Source organism: Manis pentadactyla, chromosome X, assembly GCF_030020395.1.
Source record: "Manis pentadactyla isolate mManPen7 chromosome X, mManPen7.hap1, whole genome shotgun sequence".
NCBI classification, from domain to species: Eukaryota; Metazoa; Chordata; class Mammalia; order Pholidota; family Manidae; genus Manis; species Manis pentadactyla.
Genome location: NC_080038.1, coordinates 47,562,663 through 47,586,497, shown reverse-complemented (window position 1 = coordinate 47,586,497; position 23,835 = coordinate 47,562,663). Strand labels below are relative to the sequence as shown.

Sequence of the window (23,835 nt, the reverse complement as noted above, 5' to 3'; positions counted from 1 at the left end):
ATAGCTATTGAAACAGTAGTTTTGGGATTTTTTTTTTCTGGTGAGTGACTTAGGTTTATGCTTTAAGTTGCTGTCTAGTTTCACTTTGCCTTAGTATATTTTTCATTAGAAGTTGGGTGAGATTAAAATTTTTTCTATTAACTGGACCTTCTTGAGCATGAAAAACGGTGGTATAAATAAAAGGTATTAATAGATCTGTAGCATCCAAATAGGCCAGCTAGGAAGTACAGTCAGCCTTTTTAGTAGGCAAGCCTCAATTGGGTGCTCACCTGGCTTTACTGCTTCCTAATCATTCTACAAATGCATGTAGACCTGTTAATGGGATGGCAAGAAGGAAATTTGACCGTTTATTTCAATGGTAGTAGATTACTAAAGATCCCTAAATATCAAATCCTATGCCTAAAATCCATGTGAAGTTCTGCTTGTGTTTCCAGGAAGGCAGGGTTTTCTGTATACTCATGCTTTTACTACCATTAGTTCTCAAGTAATCAGTTCTAAAGACAAATGATACAACATTTTAGCAACACTGTTTTATGCTGTAGAACTGCAGTATATGCCTTGAATCAAATCAAATGAAAAGTATAGTTATAAATTATTCAGAAAATAATTAAATTATGTAACAAAGCATAGAGATTTATGGCTTTTTATTAAATGAAATAAAATTGAAATGTTCAATTCAAGGAATAAAGTCAATCCAAATATTTATCAAAATAAATCAGAGGGAAATAAGCCCCTCACACTGCTTTAAAAAAATTAGCTGCCAGTGAATCTGCAAAAATGTTTTTTGATTTAGAAAAACAGAGTTGCCTATGACTCTATTCTTTCACAAAAAGCAGTAAGAGATGAGAAGGGATATTAGAGACAGATTGAAAATATTGTAAGAGAATACCTTGTGGAACTGTGATCTTAAATATGGATATTTTGATGAATGGATATTTTGAGAATCACAAGGAGAAATAACATCCCTTATCCAGTTGATTTAGAATATAATTACTCAGAGGGCATCCCCCTAAAGTAACCTTTTTTTTTACTTACTTTGGTTGCAGAGTGAAATTCGTTCCATTTCTGTAAACCAGTGGGGCTCTCAGTTGGGTCTGAGTGTTCTGAGCAAGCTGAGCCAGTTATACTGTTCATTGGTGTGGGAAAGCACTGTCCTCCTCTCCCTATGTACCCCAAACAGGTAAGGGAATAGTCATCTCTTTTTATTATCTCTCCTGTCTTTCGTAACAAAGAAACTTAAGTACAGTGAGCCTGGAGGATTGCTTTCATCCAGGATATAAGGTTATAGTATTGAGTTCAGACGTTTCCTTGTCTATCTTAGTCTGTTTTGGGTGCTATAATGAAATACTGCAGGCCGGTTTTTTATAAACAGTGGAAATTTATTGCTTACAACACTGGAGGCTAGAAGTCTGAGATCACGGTACTAGCAAGGTTGGTTGAGGGCCTTCTTTTGAGTTGCAGACTTCTCATTGAATCCTCACATGGTAAAAAGGCCAGGAATCTCTCTAGAGATTCTTTTATTGAGGGACTAGTCCCATTTATGAGGTTTTCACTCTCATGACTTAAACACCTCCCAAAGGCCTTACCTACTATACCATCACATTGAGCATTAGGATTTCAACATACAGATTTTGAGGGGACACAAACATTCAGTCCATAGCATTGTCATTCACACTTACCTGCCTAGGGACTTGCTTAACAAATGTGTCATCTTGTTTATCATTGACTGATAACAATTATTCTGTATCAGGATGGTAGGTGTTTAAAATTTGGTTTTACTGTTAGCCATATCTAAAGAGTTGAGTTGGAAACCCTCAGGAATTCAATCATTGTACATGTTTTATTAGGTTAACTTAACTGCTGTAAGAAGGATCTTGTCAGCCAAGCAGATTAGAGACCAAGCACACCATAAGAAGATAAGCCAGCAAGTAGGATTTTTTTGTTCACTGTTTCTCTTGTTGCAGCCTACCATCTGGGTGTGAATTTGGCCAGGCAGACATGCAGAAACTAGTTCCAAAGGATGAGAAGGCAGGTACGATCCAGGGCGGAAAAAGATCAGGTAACTCCAAGAAACTAAAATCTTCAGTCATTAATTCTCTCAAGTTTTGTCTCTGTGTCTTCAGAGGTCTGTTGTGAAAATTTAGTTAGCTTATCATCTGTAGTCCTCAGTTTTTGCCCTTTCATTGACTTTTAATTATTTTTAAATTAAACTATTTTCAGTCATTTTTTCTATAAAAGTATACACACAGTAAAAATTAAAAGAAGTGAGACAGAGAAAAAGATAGTGGAGTAGGAAGGAATGGCAGAAACCACCTCCCAAAAATATATAAAACATGAAATACAATTAAACCTGAAAATGACCTGGGAAAGAAGAGAAGACCTCACTGAAAAACGTAAAGTGGCAAAGCCAATTGAGCAGAACCCATGCCCTCCTCCAGTCCCAGCCCACAGGCTGGAGAAACAAAATAGGGAGCGGGTAGGAGCCTAGAACTGCTGAACACCTGGCCCTGGAGATCTGTTCTGGGAGCACAAGCCCACATTACATGGTGTTCCGATGACTAGCGGGGCTCACAACAAAGACAAGTAGAACACTCAGGGAGGCTGAGATCTCAGCCACTGGCAGAGAACAGGCACACTCCATCTGTCCCCCTGAGACAAAAGCAAAGTGGGCAGTTTAAAAGACTTCCCAGCGACAGGAGGAGTGAGTGCTAGAGGATGAGTGTTGGATGGAGTTCTCTTCTCCAGAGAGAGGGCAGGTGGACAATACCTCCCCAGACTGCCCTCGGCGCAACTGATTATGAACTCTCAGAAGCCCCAGACACTCTGTCATCCTTGATGGCTGTGAAGCTCCGAGGCTCCTTCCTGTGCACGCAGCCAGCAGACAACCCACTTGGTCCAGCAGTAGTGTCAGACTTTGGTGCCAGGTAGGACAAATGGAGACCTTCCCGGCTTTCTTCACTCTGTTTCAGCCCAGTAGGGGAGATGCCTTCAAGAGCCAGCGCCAAGAACTCCTTCCTCCCCATGGGTGCTGGGTCCTACATGACAGGCCTGGGCAGAGGGTGACCCTGCCCACAGCAACTCCAGCACAGACTTCTGTGCTGATTACAAAGGCATGGCCAAAGCAAACTGCCCACCTTGAGTCAGACCACTACAAGCCAGACACAAAAGGTAACCCTGCCCACTGCACGCTAACAGCTGGGGCTCCTGCATTGGAAAGTAAAGAGTCTTGAGCTTCTGGGCTCTAGAGGGTACCTCCTTCATAAAGCTGTTACTCCATAGGAAGAAATACAGAAACCCTGACAAAATGAGGAAGCCCTGACAAAATGACAGAAACCCTGACAAAATGAGGAAAAACACAGGAACATGTTCCAAACAAAACTACAAGACAAAATACCAGAAAGAGGGCTTAATGAAACAAATCAACAATCTTCTTGATAAAGATTTCAAAGTAAAAGTCATAAACATGCTCACAGATCTACAGAAAAATGTTCAAGATCTCAGGGAGAATTTCAGCAAAAAAATAGAAGACCTGCAAAAGAGCTACTGGAGCTGAATAATGCAGTATCTGAAAAGAAACATACAATAGAGGGATTTAATAGCAGATTATCACAAGTGGAAGGAGCTAGAAATGAAATGGAAATTAGGGAACAGGAAAGCAGTGAAACAGAAAAAGATCTCTAGGAATTAAAGAATAATAAGAGAGCTGTGTGACCAATCCAAAAGAACAATATTCACATAATAGGGGTACCAGAAGGAGAAGAGGAATACCAATGGATAGAAAGCCTCTTTTTGGAAATAATGGTTGAAAATTTCCCCAGTCTGGGAAAGGAAATAATACACTCAGGTGATGGAAGCAGAGAGAGCCCCTAACAAAAGGAACCCCAGGAAGACAGCACCAGGACATATAATAAATTGGCAAAGATTAAGCATAAGAACCGAGTATTGAAAACAGCCAGAGAGGGAAAAGGATTACTTATAAGGAAAGCCCCATCAGGTTATCACAATTCTTAGCAGAAATGTTACAGGCCAGAAGGGAGTGGATATACTTAATGTACTGAAACAGAAGGACCTTGAACCAAGAATCCTCTACCCAGCAAGATTATCATTTAAATTTGAAGCAGGGAATAAACAATTTTCAGATAAGCAAAAATTGAAGGAATTCACCACCACTAAGCCAGCCCTACAGGATCTGTTAAAGGGACTGCTGTAGATGGAAATGTTCCTAAAACAAAATGGCTTACACCAGTCAAAATAAACCCACAGTAAATTGGTAGACCAATTACTTACCAAGCAAATACAAAATTAAAACAAGAAGCAAAATCAACAACTCACAAAAAAATCAGTCAAGGGATAGACAAAAAGTTCAGATTATGACATCTTTATCTGAAGTGTGAAGGAGGAATAAGAAATAAAAGCACCTTTAGATTGTCTTTGAAATAGAGAATCAGCAATTTAAGATAGAATGTTTTATATATATATATAGTAAGAAACCTATCCTTGGAATTTGGTAACCACAAACCTAAAGACTATAATAGATAACACAATAAAAGAAAGAAAGAAAAAGAAAAATCCAATCACAACACTAGAGAAATCTATCAAATAACAAGGGAAGAGTGTAAGAGAGGAAAAAAGGAACAGAGAAAACAATACAATGACAATAAGTAAAAATCTGTCAAAAATCACCTTAAATGTAAATGAATTGAATACACTAATCAAAAGACATAGAGTGGCAGAATAGATAATAAAACAAGACCCATCTATATGCTGCCTACGAGAGACTCAGACACAAAGATATTCACAGACTAAAAGTGACGGGATGCAATAAGATATTTCATGCAAATAATAAAAAAAAGGTGTAACAGTACTTATATCAAAGTAGATTTCAAAACAAAATAACAGGAGACAAGGACATTACATAATGATAAAAGGATCAGTCCAAAAAGACGATATAACCATTACAAATATCTATGCACCCAGTATAGGTGCACCTAAATATGTGAAACAAATACTAACATAATTAAAGGGGGGAATAGACTGCAACACATTCATTTTAGGATACATTAACACACCACTCACACCAATAGATTGACCAGACAGAAAATAAGGAAACAGGCACTGAAAAATATATTGGATCAGATGGACTTCAAGGATGTCTAGAGAACATTCTACCCAAAAGCAGCAGGATACACATTCTTCTCAAGTGTACATAGAACATTTTCCAAATTAGATCACATACTAGGCCACAAAAAGAGCCTCAATAAATTCAAAAGGATTAAAATGGTATCAGGCACCTTTTCAGAATACAATGGTATGAAACTAGAAATAACTTACACAAAGAAAACAAAAAAAGTCTACAATCACATGGAGGCTGAAGAATGTGCTTCTCAATCAGTGGATCAATGGCCAAATTAAAACAAATCAAGCAATACATAGGGACAAATGGAAACAAAAACTCAACAGCCCAAAACTTGTGGGATGCAGCAAACGCAGTTCTAAGAGGAAAGTACATAACAATACAGGCTTACCTCAGAAACTAAGAACAATACCAAATAAACAGTTTAAACTCAACAATTCAAGAAACTAGAAAAAGAAGAACAAATAAAGCCCAAAGTTAGTAGAAGGAGGGACATCATAAATATCAGAGCAGGCATAAATAAAATACAGAAGAATAAAACAATAGAAAAAAAGTCAGTGATACCTGGAGCTGGTTCTTTGAGAAAATAAACAATGTACATAACCCCCTAGCCAGACTTACCAAGAGAGAAAGAGTACACACACACAAAATTAGAAACAGGGAATAATTAAAACAGACACCAGAGAAATAAAAATTATTAGAGAATAACTATGAAAAATTATATGCCAATAAATTGGACAACCTAGAAGAAATGGACAAATTCCTAGAAAAATGCAACCTTTCAAGACTAACCCAGGAAGAAGCAGAAAAACTGAACAGACCAATTACCAGCAATGTAATCAAATTGGTAATCAAAAAAACTACCTAAAACCAAAATTCCAGTTCCCAATGGCTTCACAGGTAAATTTTACCAAACATTTAATGAAGAGCTAATACCCATCCTCCTTAAAGTTTCCAAAAAGTAGAAGAGGAGGGAATACTTCCAAACTAATTCTATGAGGCCAGGACCACTCTAATACCAAAACCAGACAAAGCCACCACAAAAAGAGGAAATTATAGACCAATATCCCCAATGAGCATCAATGCAAAAATCCTCAACAAAATATTAGCAAATGAATTAAAAAATACATTAAAAATATCATCCATCATGACCAAGTGGGATTTATTCCAGGGATGCAAGGATGGTACCATATTCATAAATCAATCAATATCATACATTACATTAACAAAAGGAACAAAGAAAACCACATGATCATCTCAGTAGATGCTGAAAAAGCATTTGACAAAATTCAATATCAATTCATGATAAAATCTCAACAAAATGGGTATAGTGGGTACATACCTCAACATAATAAAGGCCATATATGACAAACCTACAGCCAACATCATACTTTAAAAAAGTTGAAAGCTCTTTCTCTAAGATCAGGAACAAGACAAGGATGCCCACTCTCACCATTTACTCTACAAATACTGGAAGTTCTAGCCATGGCAATCAGACAACACAAAGAGATAAAAGGCATCCAGATTGGTAAGGAAAAAATTAAACTCACTATCTGCAGATGACATGAAAACCCTGAAGACTCCACCAAAAACTATTAGAACTAATAACTGAATTCAGCAAAGTTGCAGCTTACAAAATTAATACACAGAAATCTGTTGCATTCCTATATACTAATGATGAACTGGCAGAAAGAGAAACCAGGAAAACAACTCCATTTACAATTGCATCAAAAAGAATAAAATATCTAGGAAAAAAATCTAACCAAGGAGGTAAAAGACCTTCACTCTGAAAACTATAAGACACTCATGAGAGAAATTAAAGAAGACATCAGTAAAAGGAAATCTATCCCTTGCTTATGGATAGGAAGAATTAATATTGTCAAAATTACCATCCTGTCCAAAGGAATTTACAGATTCATTGCAATCCCTATCAAAATGACCAACAGCATTCTTCAGTGAACTAAGACAAATAGTTGTAAAATTCATACGGAACCAAAAAAGACAGTGAATAGCCAAAGCCATCCTGAAAAAGAAGAACAATGCTGGGGGTATTATTCTCCTTTACTTCATGCTCTACTACAAAGCCACAGTAATCAAAACAGTCTTGTACTAGCACAAGAACAGACCCATAGATCAGTGGAACAGAGTAGAGAGCTCAGATAATAAACCCATACATATATGATCAATTAATATATGATAAAGGAGCCATGAATATACAATGGAGAAAAAACAGTCTCTTCAGCAACTGGTGTTGGCAAAACTGGACAGCTACATGCAAGAGTATGAAACTGGATTATTGTCTAACTCCATACACAAAAGTAAACTCCAAATGGATCAAAGACCTGAATGTGAATCATGAGACCATAAAACTCTTTGAAGAAAGCATAGCAAAATAGGTATGAGCAACTTTTCCCTGAACACATCTCGAGCAAGGGAAACAAAATAAAAAATGTACAAGTGGGACTACATCAAACTAAAAAGTTTGTGTAGAGCAAAGGACACCAGCAGAACAGAAAAAACACAGTATGGGAAAATATGTTCATAAATGATTTATCTGATTGGGGGTTAACATCCAAACTGTATAAAGAACTCATAAACCTCAAAACACAAAGTACAAATAATCCAATCAAGAAATTGGTGGGGGACCTGAACAGACACTTCTCCAAAGAAGAAATGCAAATGGCTAACAGGCACATGAAAAGATGCTCCACATCGCTAGTCATCAGGGAAATTAAAATTAAAACCACAGTGACATCACCTCACAGCAGTCTGGATGGCCACTATCCAAAAGATAAGAAATAACAAATGCTGGCAAGGATGCCAAAGAATGAGAACTCTCCTACACTGGGGAATGTAAATTGGTTCAACCACTGTAGAGAGCAGTGTGGAGGTTCCTCAAAATACTAAAAATAGAAATACCATGTGACCCTGTAATTCCACTCCTAGGAATATACCCAAAGAAAACAAATCCATGACTCAAAAAGATAAATGCACCCCATGTTTATTGCCATACTATTTGTAATAACCAAGATATGGGAGCAGCCTAAGTGTCCATCAATAGATGAATGGATAAAGGTGTGGTACATATACACAATGGAATATTATTTAACCATAAAAACAAAAATCCTCCCATTTGCAACAACGTGGATGGATCTAGGGGGTATTATGCTCAGTGAAATAAGACAGGTGTAGAAAAACAAATAACATAATTTCAGTTATTTCTGGAGTATAAAAACAAAGCAAAACAGAAGGAACAAAATAGCTCATTGACTCATAGACAACAATCCAGGGCTACTGATTACAAGGGGGAGGGGCTTCGGTGGAAGAGGAAGGAGGGCAAAGGTGATAAAGGGGCACAGTAATTTGGAGTCACACTGTAAATTGGTCACGGGGACCATAGTAAACACAAAGAATACAATTAATGATTCTGTAACATCTTACTATTCTGATTGATAATGACCACACTAGAGAGGGTGAGGATTTAATAATATGAGCAATTATTGAACCATATTGAATATATGTTATATTTGAAACCAGCATAAAATTGTGTATCAATGATTCTTTAATAAAAAAATTAATAAAAAGATGTAGAAAGAAGAATCACCCATACTCATATCACAGAAAAACAATATTTAGAAGTGTTTGCCTAATCCTTTTTCTTAAGGATGTTTTTTATTAACATAGTTGCGATAATCTTAGATCTTAGATCTCTTTTCATGTAGCATTAAGTGCCATGTAATGGTGGTACCATGAATTAACTGTTCCTTGTTAATTTTGTAATGTGCTATTTTGAGAAATGAACATCTTTTAATGTAGTTGTATGCAAATGTGAGATTGATTCCTAGAAATAATTCTGTCAAAGAGTGTGGTAGAACTTTAATTTTTATATGATTATTTTTCAGAAGCTTAATTTCATAGGTGAAAAATGAGAAATGATTGCTTTAAGTGCCTGTGAAATACTTGAGAATCACACTGTCCAGTATGGTAGCCACTAGCCATGTGTGACTCTTGAACACTTGTAATGTGGCTAGTACAACTAAAATAGAGAATTTTCTTCTTCCTCCTTTGCTCTCTCTCCCTCCCTCCTTAGTCCTTCCCTTTCTCACTCTGTGTCTCCATCTTTCACTTTTCCTTTCTTTCCTCTTGTTAAGGGGAGGATGTTACTGTTGAAATGTGTGGTCCCCCCTCCAAAAGTTATGTTGGAGGTCTGACTCCCCAGCACCCAAAACTGTGAACCTATTTGGAAATAGGGTTGTTATAGATGTAGTTAAGATGAGATTGTAGATTGGATGTAGAAAACTTAATTTTTAATTTTTGTTAATTTAAATAAAACAACTATTACACTACTCAGTTGTTGGAAGACTTTGAAATATGCTTGGCATCTGGGTATGTGAATCTTTTTAATTAAATTGTATGAAATGTAAATACAGATGATTATAGTTTATTCTAATGGAAGTTTAAAATTTGAATGAGATGTACTATAAGTATGGATTCCTGTTTTTTAAAAAATTTTAAATCCCAATTTTTATATTTGATTACAGTTAATAATTTTTATTATATTGGGTTAAACAGTGTATTATTAAAAATTATATGTTCCTTTGTACTTTTTAATATGGCTACTAGAAAATTTGAAATTATTTATGAAGCTCAACACTTTATTTCTTAATCAGACAGTGCTATTCTAGAGAATAGCTTTTATGTTATATCATAATAAAAGTTTCAAATTTCAATAAGCAGAAAATTATGCACAATTTTCTAACATAATAAAGCCTGAGGTTAATAAAATCAACTTTTCTAGGTAATAACTTTTCTCCTATATTCCTCATCAGGGAGGAAATAAATCTGATAAGCGTAAAGCAGTGAAGACAGGTCTATGTATTAAAATCTATCAGATATGGTTAAAAATTGTACTGAGATTATTAAAGAGGGAAATGCTAAGGATCTAATAAAGCACCTATAACTAACAGTACAGCAAATAAGGACTTGTATAACGAGAGTAGAGACAGAATAAAATAAACACAAACCTCTGCTGAGATTAATTTTGGAGAATATAGACCAAAGCAAACATGAGAATCTCAGACTTAAGTCAGAATATACCAAATTTAACTCAAGGAAAGAAAATAATAATTTACTAGGAACAGAGAGCAAAATTAGACTTACTGCCAAAGAATTGCCTCACCTATCTGTACATATTTTTCCCCGCAATTTCACAAACTTAACAAAGATGATTTCATTTCCCCATGGATTTTCTAGAGCATTACAAAGAAAACTTGGTGATGTGTTTTATAGTTTGCCTTTTTAAAAAAACTCATTTATACACAAAAATCTTTAATTCTAGGAAATATATTTCTCCAGTAGTCTATGCTGTCCAATTTGTGATTATTAACAGGCTATAAAATTCTAGTAAGTGCACCTTGACAGCATGGGGGCACCATGCACACTGTAGTCTATGTGAATGGTATCCCTGGATCATGCAGTGTCTACAGTATTCCAAGGTAGCTTGTATGCTCTCATTGGAAGATGTCCGTATTAGCTATTTTATAAGGGCTCCAACGAGAGGAGCATATTAGGACAGTTTTGGGTTGTTGTGTTTTTTCTTTTCAAATTTATGAAGTCATGGACATTTAAAGAATAACAAGCACTATAGCTAGCTCTTTCTTGGGACTCTTAAAAAGAAGGAACCAGGTAAGTGCTGGCTCACTGTGGTCTTATCTCTACAGATGGGGAACAGGATGGAGCGGCTGGAAGTATGGATGCTTCTACCCAGGGCTTGTTGGAAGGCATTGGTCTTGATGGTGACACACTGGCTCCCATGGAGACAGATGAACCTATTGCTTCAGAATCTAAAGGCAAATCTAAAATCACACCTGCCATGGCTGCCAGAATCAAGCAAATCAAGCCTTTATTATCAGGTGAGTGATTCCCTTCTTTCTACTCCCTTTTCTGGCTTTCAGAGCCTTACCCAATCCCCAATAAATTGAGTTGGTATGGCTGTGTTCTTTCCTTTAAGGAAGTTTTCAACTTTGGTAGCTCATTTTCAGGCTACTTTATTGAGTGTCTACCATATGACACTATAACACTGCTGACAACTTAAAAATACAAAGATAAAAGAATCATTTCTTGAAAGCCCTGTCTGCACCTCCCTGTCTTTAATTTCTTCCCTCCTACTCTTCAACTACTTCAAATGGCCTTTGCTCCTACCATTCCACTGAAATGTCTCACCAGGGTACCTGTAACCTCCTTCTTGCTAAGTCCATTGGAAACTTTTCAGTCCCCTTCTCAGTTGTCTGCAGCATGATAGTTAACTCACCACACCCTCCTCAAAATACTCTTTTCTTAGTTTTTGTGGTATTAAGTTCTGCTTTCCTATTACTCGTCTGGCTACTTCACCCAATCTTGTCCTCCCCTCTCTCTCCCTTTAAACATAGCTGGCAAATGACATGGTTGATTTGTGTTTTAATAAAAAGTTACTTTGGCAGTTCTATGGAGACTACATTAACATGATACAAGACCACATTAAAGATGTGCACTAATCTGTCCTTTCCATCTTTCTGCCCTTAATGTAATTTCAGTGTGTGGGGAACCTATTTTGGATGTACCTCACTATTTGCCCCTTTCTGACACTTTAATATATAGAGGAAAGTGAAGACATAACTCCTCAGAATTTGGAGCTCTGCCCAAAATCTAGCAAAAAATAGTCTTTCCATTTTTACTTTGAACCTGCTTGAATTTTATGTTCTGTTCCAACTTATTTAATTCTACTCCTTTTGTTTTAAGTTGGAGGCCTAACACCACTAACCCCAAAGTGAAGGAAGATTGGCCATCCAGGAAAACTTAGGTCCCCTTTCTTTGTTAGACCTCTTGGACTACTGTGACCTTGAAATATTCTGGGGTTTCTGTTTGGGCTGAGCCCGTGCTTTTGATGCCTTACTTCTTTGTGGTTACTTGCCTTTTTTTCACCCTCTCTTATCCTTGCTGCCTTCCTTTGAGCCACTTTGCTATTTCTTCACCTGAAAGCAGTAGTGAAAAAGTACAAACTTAATGTTTGGATATATTGGGTTTCAGAATCTGTGCATATCCAACCTCCAGCCAGGCAGTATAAGTATCTGTAGCCTATTTCCTAATTAGAATTAAGAAATCCTAATTTGGATGGTTTAAGAAGAAGAAAGGCCTGTTCTTTCTTCTTATGCCGTATACTTCAAAACTTACTAAGTTTGGGTATGGTACGTAATGCCAGCTCAAGTAGAGCCTGTGTTTCACAATAGGTTCATATGTGCATTTACGTAATTAAGAGATGTACTTTCATTCAGACCTAGCCTTTCTTATCTCTGGATCATGAAGAAATAGTGTTATTTTAGAAATGCTGTGACAGCATTTTCATTTATGATTTTAAGAGTAGTATTCATTGCAGAAACATAGAAGTACAGAGAAATGTTGTAGGAAAAGCATGGGACCACCCAGATACACATTTAGACATACAAGAGAAGGGAAAGGAAATACTTCCTTTTATATGTTTATATTTACATTCTGCATTTTTGGTTCAACAATATGTACCAAAAAACATCCTACAAAATTGAAAATTTGAAACACTTAGAATCTACCTAACACCTTAAGAAAGTCACTTAAGAAAATGTTTATGCTTTATTAGCAATGTTTTTTCCTCTGGGGACCATATATTTAATACTGTGATCAGACTATATATTGTATATAGTATATATGATCTTTTCTGGTCTAAGACACTAACATTTTTGCCATTTTTAAAGTTCTCCAGGCATTTTAAGTGACATTCTGACTTTTGGGTTCCAGCTTCCTCTAGATTAGGCCGAGCACTTGCTGAGCTATTTGGACTCCTTGTTAAACTTTGTGTGGGGTCTCCTGTCCGCCAGAGAAGGAGCCATCATGCTGCCAGCACTACCACAGCACCGACACCTGCTGCTCGATCAACAGCATCTGCCCTCACTAAGCTCCTCACAAAGGGCTTATCTTGGCAGCCTCCACCATATACACCTACTCCCCGCTTCAGGTAAGGTTCTGCTTGCGCGGAATCCAGTTGGTTCCTTCTCTGCTTAAATGGATGTGAGCCACTTGGAGATGCTTTTTTTACTTAGATTTATACCACAATACAGTGTAAGGTACTTGTTTTGGTTCTACCTAGTCTAGAATATAGAAATTTTTAAAAGCATTGATAATCAAACTGTAATTCAGTAACTTTGTATTTGTTCATAGGTGGGAGCTATCACCTTTTTTTAACCTTAGAAATCTTAACAACCAGACTAGTCACCCACCTGAATTCTAGTCAGTCACTTCAGTGCAATGTTAGGTTTTACTCTCTAGTCAGTCACTTCAGTTCAATGTTAGGTTTTACTCTTAACTTTTATGTGAATTTCCCATTGCTTCTTTGTCTGTCTCAGGGAAGGTTAAATTTTTGCTTTTTTTCTCTTTCAGGCTGACATTCTTCATCTGTTCAGTTGGTTTTACATCACCAATGCTATTTGATGAGAGAAAGTATCCCTATCACCTCATGCTGCAGAAATTTCTTTGCTCTGGAGGCCATAATGCTCTTTTTGAGTAAGGCTCAAGTTACTTCACAAAGAAGCATTTCTTGGAGTTTGGTCATTTCTGTGTGCCTTAGCTGCCCACAATTTTCAAAGTCACTTATCTCATGACAGCAGAATACATAGAGATAGCCCTTAGCTGTACCCTTCACGGTTCTGGGAACTAGCTGTTTTTATCTTCATCTTCCTTGTAGGGTGGGATTCAGCCTGTCTCAGAGGTATTTGTAAGGGTCTCTGCTTTTCCTCATTTGGTTTTTCAGTGCCTGGTATATATTTTTCTAACAGACTTGTCATTTTCTGTTGTTTCTCTGAATATGTTCATTTTTCTGCTTCTGTTGGTTCAAAGAATCTAAGCTGAGTTTTGCTTTGGTTGGTTGGTTATTTTGGCTTTAAAAAGTAAACATAGAGGTGGTCAGTTGCAATGAGTATGTGTGTACACCTTAAATGTATATATGTTTATGTCAATAATACCTCAGCAAAGCTGGAATAAAAACCCCAAAAAAGTAAAGGTAATAAAAGGTTGGACTGATTGGAAGCAGTAGCTCCAAGAGGAGGGACATGTAGTGCCATTGTACAGACTAGAAACTTTTTTAATTCCCCCCAATCTAAAATACTAATATTCTGTCTCCATACTTCCTCTTATTGGAATTTAGAACTTTCAATTGGGCTCTGTCCATGGGAGGCAAAGTTCCTGTTGCTGAGGGATTAGAACATTCAGACTTACCTGATGGCACAGGAGAATTCCTAGATGCCTGGCTAATGCTGGTGGAGAAGATGGTGAACCCCACCACGGTGCTTGAATCTCCACATTCACTGCCTGCCAAATTGCCTGGAGGTGTCCAGAACTTTCCACAATTTAGTGCTCTCCGCTTCCTTGTGGTAACTCAGAAAGTGAGTATTCAGCATACTAAGACCAAGAGGAGTTTTTCATGCTAACTAGGTAGCTCCCACTCTGTTTTGTCCTTCTTGATGAAATAATTTGATTGTTGGAAAACCATTGGATCCTACTCCCAGATAGGGTTGCCCTACAGAAGGGGATAGAAACCATTTGAGAATTTTCTGTGGTGTAAATATAAACATTTAAAGTGTAAAATTCAGGTTGGTACTTACAAGTTGGGTTTAAATGCCCCTTCTCTGTGCTTCCTTAGCCCCACCCCCCTCAGTACTGACCTAGTATTTTGTCATTGGCACTGATTGCAGTACTGTCCCATACGTCCTGGAACAATTATTCCTCCTGGGGCTTTGAATTGAGAGAAAATGATTTTCACACAGCTTTTCAAATGACTTACAGGCAGCCTTTACTTGCATCAAGAACCTGTGGAACCGGAAACCCCTGAAAGTATATGGTGGACGAATGGCTGAGTCCATGCTGGCCATTCTGTGCCACATCCTCCGAGGAGAACCTGTGATTCGAGAGAGACTGAGCAAGGAGAAAGAGGGGACTCGGGAAGAGGATCCAGGGCAAGAGGAAGGTGGCTCCCGTCGGGAACCTCAAGTCAACCAGCAACAACTGCAGCAGGTAGAGTGCAGGCCTCACACTCCAGAGCCCAGATCTTGCACATGATGAAATCCAATGCTTGTGAGATTTCTGAGTTTACATGCCCTAAGTGCCTGGTCTTACTAGCTAGGACACAGGCAGGTTTATTTTTTCTCCTGAGAAAGCTGGAATGTATTCCCAATGCTCCTAACAGGTAAAAGATTTGTGTCCTCCCAAGCATGTTAAGTATTGGAACTCGTTTATAGTATTCTGAGTAGTCTGTGGCTGCCCTGTTCTTTGGAGACAAATTGTCCTTGGCTACTTCTGATTAATCTGTGAAGTATAAAGGGAAGGCATATTGTGACCCAGATTTATTAAACAAGAGCTTGCTTTCTGAAACCCTACTCACAAAACTTTTTTCATTTTTAAATAAATGTAAGGTACATTTTGAAAATTGGAGGCTAGAAGTGGCAGTGGTGGGGTACAAAAGTACTTAGGATACTGACATTTTGATCTCAGAGCATTTAGCATATTCCTCTGGGAATTTGTGTGCATGTATGTGTGTTTTCTTTGTGTCTAGAGTCCTGTTCATATATGTCTTCTATATACATGCCACACTTTTTATTTTAACAGCAATAAATGCTTACTTTAAGGAAATTTGGAGATACAGCAAAACATATTTTTAAAGGTGTGAATAATGTCTCCACACAAGATAGTTACTGTCCTTTTCTACATCAGTTCTATGCCTAATATTTACATAGTTAACTTCATGCAGTATGTAGAATTTTACTGTTGTTATTTAAGAAAATGAGTTTTTTTTTTCATTTTATTGCTGGATGTTAATTTTCTTATTTGATATTGTAAAGTTGTGGTATATATTTTTTTGTACATAACTTTCTGTATATCTCAAGATTATTTCCCAGTGACAGGATTCTTGGTTTAGTTTTTTAGTCTCTTATTCTATTGCCAGTTTTCCAGAAAAATGGGACCAGTTTTTGCCTCTATGTGTGAATCTCAATCTTTGAATTAGAATAATCCTGTTGATGGTAATAACCATCTAGCCCCATTTACTTTGAGGATGGAATTGAGAATCACTTTGAATCCCTGCCACAATGTGTAGCTGTAATGTTTGAATGCTCTGGAAGCACCAAACAAAATAGATCATTCATGTTAACCTAACTGCCTTAGCTTATGAATGTCATTTCATATGAAGTTAGAAAAATTTGTTTCCATCTTGAGAGGGTTCCTTTCTTTTTAACATGCACTTGGATTTCTACTGTGGTTCTTAGATACTGCATTCTTTTTGTAGCTCATGGACATGGGTTTCACAAGGGAACATGCCATGGAGGCCCTGTTGAACACCAGCACCATGGAGCAGGCTACAGAGTACCTTCTAACCCACCCTCCTCCAATCATAGGAGGAGTTGTTCGGGTAAGTTGGCTCAGGGGCTTTAATCTTCAGGGCATTGGTTTTGGCTGCTTATGTGCTTTTCTTATGCTATTACTGGTCTTCCCTTCTATAAACTGTTTCTCATTTTCAGACCTCTCTATGCCAATATTTTATTTTGTGGTAGCTGTAGCTCTCAGCTCTAGAATAATGCAATGAGCAGAAGCTTCCTATCTCTCAACCATGGAAATTACTGCCCTTTGTTTGCAGAGGAACTCTTAAGTTACCACAGTCAGAAAGCAATAGGAGAGCCTCTCTTTTATGAGATGCAGTAAAAGTGGTCATATTGAAGCCTCCTTCCTATACTTAATTTCATTGTGGTTTTTCCCTTTCTGTTCTTTTAGTGACCAGGTAAACCTAGTTGGGTTTAGCTCTAGAGAACAGTGTTTGAGGCCTCTTCTCTTCTTCTCTAAAGCTTGAGCACATGATGTCTACTTTCTTGTGAGATTGGGTGTGTGTAGTTGTTGGACTTTCTGTTGTTGCTCTGTAGGATTTGAGTATGTCTGAAGAGGACCAGATGATGAGAGCAATTGCCATGTCTTTGGGACAGGATATCCCAATGGATCAGAGGGCTGAGTCACCTGAGGTAACTAGGAAATGGGGCATCCAAAAGGGTCTGACACATTAATCTTAGTATTTTAATGAACATTCTGCTACTACTACAAAGTGATTGATGGAATTAAAGTCTAAAAAAAGACATGGGAATACTCATTCATACCAACCTTGGCATCACTGCTCTACATTATATTGACCCGAAGCTTCACATGAAGCAGATGAAACATTAATCTTTAATGTCAAATAAGAGATACAAAATGTACTTGGTAGTACCCATTAGGCCAAACTTGGCTGTCTATTCCTAGATAACAGTTACTCCAGTTTTATTGGCAGAGAATATAGGACAGTGATTATGTGGGAGCTGATGTAGGATGCTGGAAATAAATTGGCCATGCTTTGGGGGTTGGAGGTGTCCTTCCACTCTGCTTTTCCCTGTCTTCCCTTAGTCTGTGTGGCTGCCCTCATACTTGTTGCCACACCCTGATGAACATACCACCTGCTTGAGAAAGGTAGAAAGTGTTCATATGGTAGAGCAAATATATTCCTAGCGTCTTCCTTGTCTTTCTTCCTTCAACTATCCAATTTGCTACCCTTCTTCCTTCCCTGCTTCCAGGAAGTTGCTTGCCGGAAAGAAGAGGAAGAACGGAAAGCTCGGGAAAAGCAGGAAGAAGAAGAGGCTAAATGTCTAGAGAAGTTCCAGGATGCTGATCCACTGGAGCAAGACGAGCTCCACACTTTCACAGATACCATGTTGCCAGGCTGCTTCCACCTTCTTGATGAGCTGCCAGACACCGTGTATCGGGTGTGTGATTTGATCATGACAGCAATCAAGCGTAATGGAGCAGACTATCGAGACATGATTCTGAAGCAAGTAGTCAATCAGGTAAGCTCTCTAGTAGACAGAAAAGGGGAGTATGTAAAGTGGTTTTCCTGTCATCGATTAAAACCTGATTTCTAAAAAATGTTAGTATTTTTGCATTTTACCCAATGTGGATATATTCTCAATTTGAACTCTTTAGATTTGATATTTTTACTCTTCCTTGAGTGTTCCCTGTAAAAAGTGAATTAGCTACCTCACAAAAAAAAATGTCTTTGAAAGGAGAAAAGCCAGGATTTCTTTTTCTAGGTATCTCTTCTTACATCTCATCTAAAATGTCCAAAATGTATCTCATTCTTGAGCCAAGTTAAGCCCCCTGGACTAACAATGAATAAATATTTTCCCCTTTCCTCCTATGTAACAACCACTATGACAAACAAGACCCCTTCCTCATGAATAGTCACGATCTGTGTTTGTTTTTTTGAGCAGTGTTTTTCCTCATTATGAAATACATGTGTGCTACTTCTAGAAGTAGTTAAGAAATAAATTGTCCTATACCATTACACAGAGATAGCCAGTTAACATTTTGGTTGCATTTCCTTTACAATGTCTTAGTATTTACATATTTAAATCATTGGAATCTTATTTTACATATTTTTTAATCTTGAGAAAACAGGAAGTAATTGAAGGTAATGTACTTAAATACAACTGTACAAGTATAAGGAAAGGTCACAGAAGTAAAAAACAAAGTGGATAAACCATTTTTCCACAAGATATGACCAAGGTTTAGATGTCTTTAATCTATGTTAAGAGCTTATAGAAATGACTTTAAGAAAACTAAAACCTTTAATAGAAAAGAACAATTATATCAGATTTATTACAGGAAATTTAACATGCAAACTTAAGCAAGTCCAATGTTTCTAACATTCTGGTCTTTTGTTTTTTAATGATAATTCTGGTGCAGTGAAAGATTGCTGATGAAAGTGTAAGTTTGTAGAATCTTTGTAGGGTTGACTATATGCACCAGAATTTTTTTAAATATTCATTTCCTTTAAGAATTTATATTTATATTACAAGCTTCTTGTAATATAGCCTAAGTAAGTAATCTTTTAGTGGCACTCTTTGTAGCATACATCTTGTTTTAATACAGACACTAAATCCCTATAGTAAATGTATTACTATTTACTCACTCTCCGTGAATGAGTTGGGGGTGGAGGGAGTATTTTATAGGGTTTGGGAATGTTTTGACATACCTCATCATACTTTATCTACAGTTACCTGACTTGGCCACTTCTCTGCTTTATTAGGTGTGGGAAGCTGCTGATGTATTGATAAAAGCTGCTCTTCCCCTTACAACAAGCGACACAAAAACTGTGTCAGAGTGGATCAGTCAGATGGCCACCCTTCCCCAGGCCTCCAATTTGGCTACTAGAATCTTGCTTTTAACACTGCTTTTTGAGGTAAGGTTTAGATCTTTTGGTCTCTGTGATTCATTCATCAAAGAATTATAGAACACCTACCATTTGAGACATTGAAGAAGGTAGAGAGAAGCGTAAGGCATGGTCTCTCTGCATTTCATGAGCCCACAGTTTCTGATAGGCTATAATGCACATAGTTAAGTACAAAATACAGTGTTCTTTACCACATGAATGGTTTAAAGAATTTTACCTGAGTTCAGGGAGGGCATATGTATCATCTCTGGATAATCAGAGAAGGGCTTCTCAGAACAAATGTTAATTGATTAACTTGAGTCCTAGAGGATTGGGGGGTGGTAGTTAAAAGAAGGAATCTAAGATGACTATATAGTTTCATTGTCAAATACTTTGGGCCTCTCTGATGAAACCTGTCAAACAGAAAGTTGGGAAGAGTATTGAAATTGGGTTATTGGCTTCAGTTAGAATCTGACTCTTCATTCATATGTGGTCAGCAGATTATTTGAGGCAAAAGGGTGTTTTGTCCATGTCATGTTCCAGTCAAAATAGGAATTAGGAGACAGTTGCCTTTGAGCAAGTGACTATTACATTTGTAGCTCATCATCTTTAAGAATAAAACCTGAATTAGATGGAGTAAGTCCTTTTTAGCAACTTGGGGGATAAATCTAGTACATGTCAAATTGTGTGTCTACAGTTCTGGGGCTTTCCTTTATGATGGAAGTAGTGATTCTTACAATATAGCACTTAGGAATACATACTTGTAGGAAAGGTTGCAAAGTGCTAAATGCTGGAGGTCCCCAATAACATTCATTAAAATGTAAAGAGAAAATCATTCATGAGCCCTCCCTTTTAAAAAATTACAAGTAACTGTCTTGTATTTTCTTCTAGTCCTTTTACTATACATTTAATCAATTGGGATCATAATGTTGAGAAAGTTTTGTATTCCTTTCTCTCAGTCCCTAGGTTATTTAAGTAATTACCTACTGTTGGACATTTAAATCACAGACATACCTCAGAAGCGTTGTGGGTTCAGTTCCAGACCACCACAATAAAATGAATCAAAAAAGTTTTGGCTTGCCAGTGCATATTAAAAGTTATGTTTACAATAAACTGTAGACTATTAAGTGTGCAATAGCATTATGTCTAAAAATATATATATATGCCAAAACTAAAGAATACTTTATTGCTAAAAAATGCTGCCTATTATCTGAGCTTTCAGTAAATAGTAATCTTTTTGCTGGTGGAGAATCCTGCCTCAGTGTTCATGGCTGCTGACTGATCGACTGGGTGAAGGGTGGGGTGGGCTGTCCATGGCGATTTCTTAAAATGGGACAACAGTGAAGTCTGCCACAGCAACTGATTCTCTTTTGCAAACAGTTTCTCTGAAGCACGCACGTGCTTTTTGATGCCACTTTCCCCACAGTAGAAATTCTTTCAAAACTGGAGTCAATCCTCTCAAACTCTGATGTGGATTTATCAGCTATCTTCACAGCATCTTCACCAGGAGTAGATTCCATCTCAAGAAACCATTTTTTTTTTGCTCATCCCAGGAAGCAACTTCTCAGCTGCTGAAGTGTTACCATGAGATTGCAGCAATTCTGTCACATTATCAGGCTCCATTTCTAATGCTAGTCCTCTTCCTAGTTCCACCACATCTGCAGTCTCTCCCACTCCCCCTCAGAGTCATCCATGAGGATGAATCAACGTCTTCCAAATTCCTGTGAATGTTGGTATTTTGACCTCTTCCCATGAATCACAAATGTTCTTAGTGTCACCTAGAATGGGGAATCTTTTCCAGAAGGTTTTCAATTTACTTTGCCCAGATCCATCAGAGGAATCACTATCTATGGCAGCTATAGCCTGACACAATGTGTTAAACAAGACTTGAAAGTCTAACTGTCTCCTTGATCCATGGGCTGCAGAATGGGTGTTGTGTTAGCAAGCACGAAAACAACACTGCAGCTCCAGCAGAGCTCTTGGGTGACTGGGCGCATTGTCAATGAGCAGTAATATTTTGAAAGGAACTCTTCCTTTTCTGAGCAGTAGGTCTCAGCAGTGGGCTTAAGATACTCAGTAAACCATGTTGTAAACACATGTGCTGTCAGCCAGGCTTTGTCGTTCCATTTCTAGAGCAGGGGCAGAGTAGATTTAGCTTAAAATAATTCTTAAAGGCCCTAAGATTTTTAGAATGGTCAGTGAGCATTGGCTTCAGCCTAAAAGTCGCCAGCTGCACTAGCAGCTAACACGAGAGTTACCTGTCCTTTGCTGCCTGAGGCCAAGCAGTGACTTCTCTCTACCTATGGAAGCTGTAGCAATGAAAGTGCTAGATGGCATCTTCTTCCAATAGAAGGCTGTTTAGTCTCTGCTGAAGAAGTGTTTAGTATAGCCACCTTCATTAATTATCTTAACTAGATCTTCTGGATAACTTGCTGCTTCACCTCACCCACTGATGTTTTGGAGATGGCCTCTTTCCTTAAACCTCACAAAACCCACCTCCGCTAGCTTCAGAATTCTCTTCTGAAGCTTCTTCTCCTCCTTCCTGGGCCTTCACAGAATTGCAAAGAGGCTGGGGCCTTGCTCCAGATTAGGCTTTTTTGGCTTAAGGGAATGTTGTGTCTGGTTTGATCTTCTATCCAGATCACCAGACTTTCCCATGTCAGCAGTAAGGCTGTTTCACTTTCTTACCATTCCTGTGTTCACTGGAGTAGCACTTTTTTAACTTCCTTCAAGAATTTTTCCTTTGCATTCATAACTTAGCTAACTGTTTGGCATAGGAGGCTTAGCTTCTTTCAACGCACCTTCCTCACTAAGCTTCATCATTTCTGGCTTTTGATTTAAAATGAGAGATGTGCACTCTTCCTTTCACTTAACACAGGCCACTTTAGGATTATTAATTGGCCTAATTTTGATATTGTTGTGTCCCAGGAATAGGGGGGCCCGAGGAAGAAGAGGGAACAGCCAGTCAGTGGAGCAGTCAGAACACACACAACATTTACTAAGTTCACCATCTTTCGGGCTTGGTTTGTGCCATCCCAAAACAATTACAATAGTAACATCAAAGATCACAATCACTATAACAAATATAAAAACAGAGAAAAAGTTTGAAATATTGCAAGAATTACCAAAATGTGGCACAGACACACACACTAAGTGATCAAATGCTGCTGGAAAAAAGGTACTGACAGACTTGTTCGACACATGGTTGCCACAAACCTTCAATTTGTAAGAAACGCAAGATCTTCAAGGTACAATAAAATAAGGTATGCCTGTCTTCCAGTGATTTCGTAGTATAAGTAACACCAGTGTAGCTCCTATAAGGATATCATTAACTGTGTTGCTATTCAATTGTTCATCTTCCTTGAAAAATTATAATGGTTTCCTGTAAATCAGAAGCTTTTCAATTTCAGCATCGTTAAGACTATGTAGCCTACATGACTGTCCTTAATGATATTAATGTTAAGAAAAACGGTTTCCTTATTAAACCATTAGTAATGTGCCAGGCACTCTTTTGGGTACTTACACGTAAAGCCTCATTTAGCTATCACAATTACCGTGAAGTTAGACATCATTATTTCCTTTGACCCATATGGAAACCAAGGCCTAGAGAATTTAAATAACTCATTTCAGATCACTGAGCTGGTAAGTGGTGGAGGTAGAATTTGAATTCAGACAATTCTGTTAGTGTTCACCCCTGTGTTCTCCTATACTGTGCTAATCAATCCTTGATCCTGAGTGGAAGCTGGTATTTATTTTTCTTTCATTAATCAGGAGTTGAAGCTACCCTGTGCTTGGGTGGTTGAATCTAGTGGCATCCTCAATGTGCTAATCAAACTCTTGGAAGTGGTTCAGCCCTGCCTACAGGCTGCCAAGGAGCAAAAGGAGGTCCAGACTCCGAAGTGAGTGACCCTCTGTCTCTCCTGCTTTCATTTCTGTTCCCTCTGGTACTTAGGCCCTTGGGTTTAGGGTCTGGATCAGGTACTTCTGGGGCATGTGTGGAGCAGATCTTTGTACCTTTTGCGGTTTGAAAATTGTGAGATGCCTGATGAAATCAAGATGAGTTTTCCCATGTTGTTCAGGTTTCTATCTTGCCCAGAGTAATAATTATTCCTTTCTAGGTGGATCACCCCAGTGTTGCTCCTGATTGATTTCTATGAAAAGACAGCCATCTCCTCAAAAAGGAGAGCCCAAATGACTAAGGTACATAATATCGTGTATATGGATGGCAGAATTCCTTAGCTTCTTGAAGGGAAAATATGTCAGAAGAGAGTACAGAAGAGTGGACCAGGGGATAAATCTCTTCAGGGACCTTGATAGCTAGATTTTTCTTCTGACCTGGGTATTAGAAATATTTCTTAATGGAGCTTCTTGCTAAAGGACCTAAACCCTGAAAGTAGGTGATAAGGAGTGTGCTGTCTCC

The 23,835-nt window shown here is 37.9% G+C and overlaps 1 protein-coding gene across 14 annotated transcripts in view; it reads left to right on the top strand.

Annotated features, from left to right (window-relative positions):
* HUWE1 (HECT, UBA and WWE domain containing E3 ubiquitin protein ligase 1) overlaps positions 1-23,835 on the top strand; it is a 206,952-nt gene that overhangs the window by 139,384 nt on the left and 43,733 nt on the right. For 12 of the 14 annotated variants that reach the window (XM_057495610.1, XM_036919075.2, XM_036919079.2 and 9 more), the window contains 13 exons: positions 1,047-1,180; positions 1,965-2,059; positions 10,855-11,046; positions 12,941-13,157; positions 13,580-13,702; positions 14,343-14,580; positions 14,981-15,208; positions 16,476-16,598; positions 17,104-17,199; positions 17,782-18,051; positions 19,293-19,445; positions 23,187-23,314; positions 23,534-23,615. In XM_057495610.1, the coding sequence (XP_057351593.1) occupies positions 1,047-1,180; positions 1,965-2,059; positions 10,855-11,046; positions 12,941-13,157; positions 13,580-13,702; positions 14,343-14,580; positions 14,981-15,208; positions 16,476-16,598; positions 17,104-17,199; positions 17,782-18,051; positions 19,293-19,445; positions 23,187-23,314; positions 23,534-23,615 (2,079 nt within the window). The remainder of the gene's footprint in view (positions 1-1,046; positions 1,181-1,964; positions 2,060-10,854; positions 11,047-12,940; positions 13,158-13,579; positions 13,703-14,342; positions 14,581-14,980; positions 15,209-16,475; positions 16,599-17,103; positions 17,200-17,781; positions 18,052-19,292; positions 19,446-23,186; positions 23,315-23,533; positions 23,616-23,835) is intronic. The other 2 variants (XM_057495612.1, XM_036919080.2) reach the window with 1 other exon arrangement.